A 6,601-nucleotide genomic window follows, 5' to 3' on the forward strand; every position below is an offset into this window, starting at 1 on the left:
TAATTATTGTATGCAAAAACGTATTATCGCTTTTAAATATGACAAAGATCAGAGTCATAATGCTGTGTTTATAAGTACTACTATTTGCGAAGTTGTTGAATTTTATAATCTTAATAAAAAAGTATTGTGTATGTCTATTGATAATGCTTCTAACAATAATGCCGCAATTTCAATATTAAAACTGCATTTGCAACCACCACTTGACGAAATTTTTCATTTTAGGTGTGCATGTCATGTTTAAAATTTAATTGTTAAAAGTGGCCTTGATTTATTTTCAACTGAGATTACTCATGTTAGAAGAGCAGTTGGTGTTATTCAAGGAAATAATAGACAATCTAGAATTAGGGAATTTAAGAATAAGTGTACCGAGCATAACCTTAAGCCAGATTCATGCCAGACGAAATTGTTACTAGATGGAACTATACATATATATTTTTAAATTTTTGCTACAAATATAGATTCCCAATAACTGAAGTTGCTAATGCGCATTGTACTGATCCAAACCGTATGTTAACAACTACTACTTGGGAGGCCATTAATGATGTTGTTAAATTTTTACATAAATTTTATACAGCTACTGTTAAGTTTTCTGGAGCATATTACCCTACTGTTACTATGGCTTTAGTACATATAGCTGAAATTTTTTTTCTACTCTTTGAATTTAAGAAGAAAGAAAAATATAAGGATGTTGTAAAAAAAATGCAAGCAAAATTCAAAAAATATTTCTTTCCAATTCCTTCGATTTACTTAATTGGTGCTGTTTTAAATCCTTCTATTAAGATGTCTGATCGTCACCAATTAATCAATGCTTTATATACTTATATGGAGATTGGACCAACTGAAACCCCAAATATATATGTTTGTATGAACAAGCTAAATAATTCTTTACAATAATTATATAATTATTATGCAAATATAATTGATGATGCTGCTCTTAATGTAGGCAATGTTAATCCCACTATGCATTGTACCACTTCTACTACTGTGGATGATGATGAAGGCCTTGATAGCTTTAATATTTTTTCTACATTTTCTAACACTCAAACCAGTAGCAGGAACATTGATGAACTTCAATTCTACTTGCAAAAGAAAAAAGAGCCTCGTACAAAGGAATTTTCGCCGTTGGGATGGTGGCATGAGAATGGAAAGCAATTTCCTGTTCTTTCCGCTATGGCTCGGGACGTGCTGAATGTGCCAATTTCAACTGTTGCATCAGAGAGTGCATTTAGCCAAGCAAGACAACAACTTGGAGACACCCGTCACTCATTGGGAAGCAATGCTTTGGTAGTTTTAGTATGTTTCAGAGATTGGATTAGATCGGAACGAAGAAATCAAGGACGTGAAGATGTTGATAGCCCAGAAGACGAGGAACTTGGAGATATATTAACACATGGTAACCCGTCTGAATTTAACACTCCAGAAGAAGGCCAATCAGTTCATATTGATTATGAAGAACTTACTAAGGCAATGTAAAACCTTTGAATTTACTCTTTTTTCGTTAATTTACTTGTTGTTAAATGTAACCTTTCAATTTGTATGTTTGAATTTTGAAATAAATGTAGCACTTGCAATTTATAAGTACAATTTTTTTCCATCTTTACTGTATTCTTTATATTTTTACTTTATATTAATATAATTACAATAGTTATACAAAATACAAAAAAAAAAAAAAAAAATTAAAAATTACACTAACCCGGCCCGGCCCTTTGTACCCGTAACCCTTACGGTTTATTTTTTACCCGGATGAACCCGAACCCGTTAAGCTTGGTAACCCCTAACCCGTAACCGGCCCGGTTCTAAACCCGTATGGTTCCAACTTTTCCCTACCCAGCCCGGCCCGGCCCACCCGTTAGACACCCTTACCCAAAACTGAGATTCAAGCTCCTTAAGATATACCCAAGCTGTTTTAATAGCACTCACTCAAAAGAATTGACTAATATTAATAATATTTTATGAATTTGCCAATTTTTATAATAAGTTACTTATAAATGGACATAGCTTGTAGTTTCCTATTGTTTTTTCTTACAAAGAGAGATACGCACCCAAAACAAGTCTGCAAAAAGTGAGATTCTTATCATTATTTTATTTTTAATGTGCTTTTTTCTTTGATTTAGTTGGTCACAACCATATCCTACTACAGAACAGTAAACAAATGTGCTAAACTAGATCAAAGTCGGAATCATACTTTTACAAATTGTTTTTTTCCATTACTTCCTCGCAGGTTTTCTGAGGAGGAGTGTGTATATGTTAGCATAGAAAATTAAAATGTATTTCCTTCCTTACTACCATGTGAAAAAACGATTAAAATGTCAGAAACAAAACAAAAAAAGACGTTGCTCCAAGTGAATTCAGATTAGTGATATTTAGAGTAGAAAAATAAGCGTATCACCCTGGCTTGAAAAACCATAAGCACGAGTCTCTTGCACAATTGTTGCTAAAAGTTCAAACTGGTGAAGTGTCAGTTTCTCAATAAAAGCAACAACACAATGTACTTAAATATGCCCTATTAACAAGATACATACATACTTCTCCACATTCTAGCTTTGCAATACCTAAATCTGTATCCTTTCTGCAGACATATGTACACTGCTTTTACATAATAAACAGAAAAGAAAAGAAAGATCCTAAATTATGGAACACAATCACAGATCAAATCTTCATACTGGAGGCACGTTGCCAGTTTCTCTGCTCCATGAGATTCAGCATCGTCTGTTTTTTGATTGTCCTCATGATGGGTTTTGGTTTGGTGTATGATGCCTAGCCTCTCCATCCAAATGATACTGGATGTCAAATGTCAACAATGTTTCAGAAATATATATTGGTCTAGTGACAGCAATAACTACAGAGTGAAACAGTTGAATCTTCATAACCAGCCTTGTCCCACATAAGAAACCACGTAACAACCGTCTTGAAGAAAGCAGAAAAAGTTCAAATAAAGGATTCAGCTTGCAACAAATCAACCTAAGTTCACATGTTCCAATATTAAGGATCTCATTTATTTCTTCAAAACAGAAGTAAGACAAAGGGCACAAAGTGGATAGTTGGACCACATACTGCTTTTGCTAAGAGGACCACCACACAACCATAAGTTGCACATGTTGAAGGGAATATTGCTCAACCACATCTAACTGCAGACTATAATCGTTTAATACCTCCAAAATTCTGCCAGACTACCTAACTAAATTTGCACAGGTGCAATGCAACAAGTTTGTAGCAAAAGCATCTCTTGTCATACAAGCAAAAAACTAAAAAGTCAATATGATATGATAATCTAAAGTGCACATTAACTGATATTAAAGCCCTTACCAACTCTAAAAACCACCGCAAACTACCAACATGACATGATAAGGTGATCTCTTCCGTGAAATCAATATTAATTATTATGTGCCAGACCAATCTCTTCAACACCCTCAAAAAACAGGTAAAAACAGAACATAAGCAAGCTTGACATTCGCCTATTATAGGGTTCCACCCACAGAGTGCAACCTTTTCTAGACACATCGATTCACAAAAAAAAAAAAAAAACTACTTTTAAACCTCGAAGCCTAGAACTTATTTGACCAGATATAAGCTACTAAGCAAATTAAGATGCCCGCCTAAGTGTTACCCTTTAAAATATTCCGTTACAAATGAATGGAGATGACTCACATATATTATACATCTATAAAACATACCTTTTCCCTCATCCGTGAACTCCAGATGTCAGAATGGCCAACCTTCGCATCTGCTTTAGCTAAACCAGATGTTTGGCTTAAACGTGGATCAAGCAGTGGCTCCCTTGTCCTTCCAATAACATCATAATCTCCCTCCATATCATGGCTTATTCTATGATCACTAACCAAAGCTCTGAGAACAATTGCGAGAAGTAAGGAGGATGCCTGGAAACAATGGTAACAATAAGAGTTTACCACAACATGGACATAGACCAACCAAAAGGTTAGAAGATATTTTTCAACATTACACCAATCATAAGAGGCCAAGCCAAAAACCACATGTGGCCGCACCTTCTATTGTATTTGTATTTCCATGTTTTTCATTCTTTTCCACCACTCATGCTCATAAATTGATAACATACGAATTTCAGAATGTATCATACAAAAAGAGGACTATTTACCAGAGAGTTTCACACTCTTGCCCAGTATTAAAGAAATCATACAATCCATAGAGCCCCCACCAGATTATTTTATCTTCTTTCCTAGTCGCTCTGTCAAATTTAGATGCCCCTTTCGCAAAATGCAAAGTTTCTCCAGATAAATATAGCATCTTGAATGTTAACTTACGGTTTCAACAGTCACAATTCACATTATAGCTATATCAAAACATGTCTTCAAATAACTTACACACTAGTAAATCCAAACTTTAAACACTTATGAGAAGCGTCACCTGATATGGATTAAGGGTATTCAAAACAAACAAGGAATCACAAAATCTTACAAGACCTTCACGTTCAAAGAAAACCTGCCTGAATTATAATGACAGCAATGCCAATCCACTTGCAAACATCCATATTTTGTACAATAAAGGTGCGCAGGCTGTGTAGTTCTCCAGTTGGGTCCCTTGGAAGATCCTAGGAAGAGAGTAAACAGGTGTCCTAATTTGAACTTTTAACAGGTAAACTAGGATAGAACCTCCAAACCCTGAAAAGAGCAGATCTGAAACAAAAGGTTTACCTTCTCCCATTGACGATCAAGTGCAATAAATACAACCAGACCTATTTCCACGAGCACAAAAGCCGTCATAAGAAGAGAGTACTAGTATTTTTAAGTAGTCAAGGCTAACAATCAATCAGTAATATCTATTTATAACAATTCATCAATTATCACATAATTTAAGACATGAAACCGGCAATGAGAAGATATATAATGATGTGCAGTGAAACACCTTTATTTTATTTTGTTTTTCATTTTTCATTCGGTCACTATATGAAGCTGGAAGATAACACGACATACTAGAAGTTAGGAAACAAACTTCATGATTATCATATTATTTACCTCCAGTGGGTCTACCAATACGCTTTTCCCTAAAGACCGATTCAAGTTTCTTTCCTTCAAATAATAAGGTAAAGAAAAGCTTTTGGTGTGAGTTTATTCAATGCCCTCCCCTCTTGATTTGTTTTCTGAAGCAAGCATACAACATCAACAAACCAAGCTAAAGAAATTTTAACAGTAAGTGAGAAGTCAGAAATTCCTGGGATAGTTAGAACTGACAATCCAACAGCTCTATTTACAGATATCACATTATACATTTAAATGATTCACACTTTAGTTTTCTATTTTTGCAAAAATGATCCCTTTCATCATATCCCCTTCTGAATTAGACTTGAGGCATAGTTGGTTGTGTAATCGACTGATTGATTGATCCCTTTCATCATATACTCTGAGGCAACATATAAACATATTAATAGACAGCAACCCTAACAGAGGTGAATGTGTTTTACTTTACACTTCTAGGTAGTTTATCATTTTCCTTATTAAGCATTCTAGACAACAACTTAACAGTCATTATACATATACATACATATAACAGAAACATAAACAAAGGAAGCAGTAGAACAGAAAAGATAAAGAAGGATACAAAGCAAAGGAAACATCCATTAACAGCTTCAGCACCAACATGCCCAATACAAGTGATACAACATAAGATTACACCAATTCCCATGAATGCATATATAAACCTGAACAAACAAATATAGCAACATGTCAATAACTAATCATATCGCCAAAAAAAAAAAAAAACGAAAAGAACAATACCATGGAGCTGTAAGCGAATGTTTATTCAACATAATTAAGCCAAAATTGGAGAATTCGGAGTCAGGATTAGGAGGAAGAAAGTTATTGTGGTGTTGCCAATGGTTAAGCATATAAGCAGAGTAAATAATAATGGAGACACCAATGAAGGTTTGTAAGAAATTGAGGAATTTCAGCAGAAATGCTATGAAGCCTTGACAACATGGCGTTCCCATTCTGAGATTTTTCTTCTATGATTCTACACGGAAAACCCTAATAATTTTCTCAAAACAATAGTAGAATTGTGCTCTGTGATCTATTCCTGTTTCTGTATATTTTTGGTCAAGCAAAAAACTGTGGATGATGATGATTCAGCTGGCAAAACCTTCTTTGTTTTAGCATAATAAAATAATTGGGCCAGGTATATTTTAGTTGTGTTGGACATTGGGCTAGTGTTTGCAAACTAGGAGTATTATTTATTGGAATTTTTACCTCCTATAGCAAAGGTTAACATCTTATTTATGTTAAATAAATATCATTTAAAAAAATTATATTCTATAGATACCATTTAAGTTTTATAGCAAAATATTTAATTTTGATTAGCTCATAGCCCTAAGCCACTAAATACGCTAATCAGTTACACTATTTTCTTTCTCTCTCTACTTTGATACATCCCATTGTAAAATATAACCCTTTATCTTAATACCCTCCAGAATTTCTGTGGATCAGTTCTGTCATTCAAACCCCATTGAAACAAGGATGAGTTTGGAGAAGAGGTGAGTGTCACACATCTTTTTTCCCCAACCCTTATTATGTGGTTGAGTTAGAAGAGTTTTTCCAATTAAAGTGACCTTTTAAAAAGGAATTATTTATTA

General features: G+C 34.2%; 1 protein-coding gene across 1 annotated transcript; it reads right to left on the reverse strand.

The window, feature by feature from the left end:
• Positions 1-2,418: 2,418 nt before the first annotated feature.
• LOC109236511 (tetraspanin-20-like) lies at positions 2,419-6,130 on the reverse strand. The gene is made up of 6 exons (XM_019402705.1): positions 5,751-6,130; positions 5,575-5,674; positions 4,671-4,751; positions 4,463-4,567; positions 3,675-3,878; positions 2,419-2,780 (listed from the first exon to the last, which is right to left on the reverse strand). The coding sequence occupies exons 1-6, from the start codon at positions 5,960-5,962 to the stop codon at positions 2,727-2,729; spliced, it is 756 nt and encodes a 251-aa protein (XP_019258250.1). The 5' UTR covers positions 5,963-6,130; the 3' UTR covers positions 2,419-2,726.
• Positions 6,131-6,601: the final 471 nt, after the last annotated feature.

This window comes from Nicotiana attenuata, unplaced genomic scaffold, assembly GCF_001879085.1.
Source record: "Nicotiana attenuata strain UT unplaced genomic scaffold, NIATTr2, whole genome shotgun sequence".
NCBI classification, from domain to species: Eukaryota; Viridiplantae; Streptophyta; class Magnoliopsida; order Solanales; family Solanaceae; genus Nicotiana; species Nicotiana attenuata.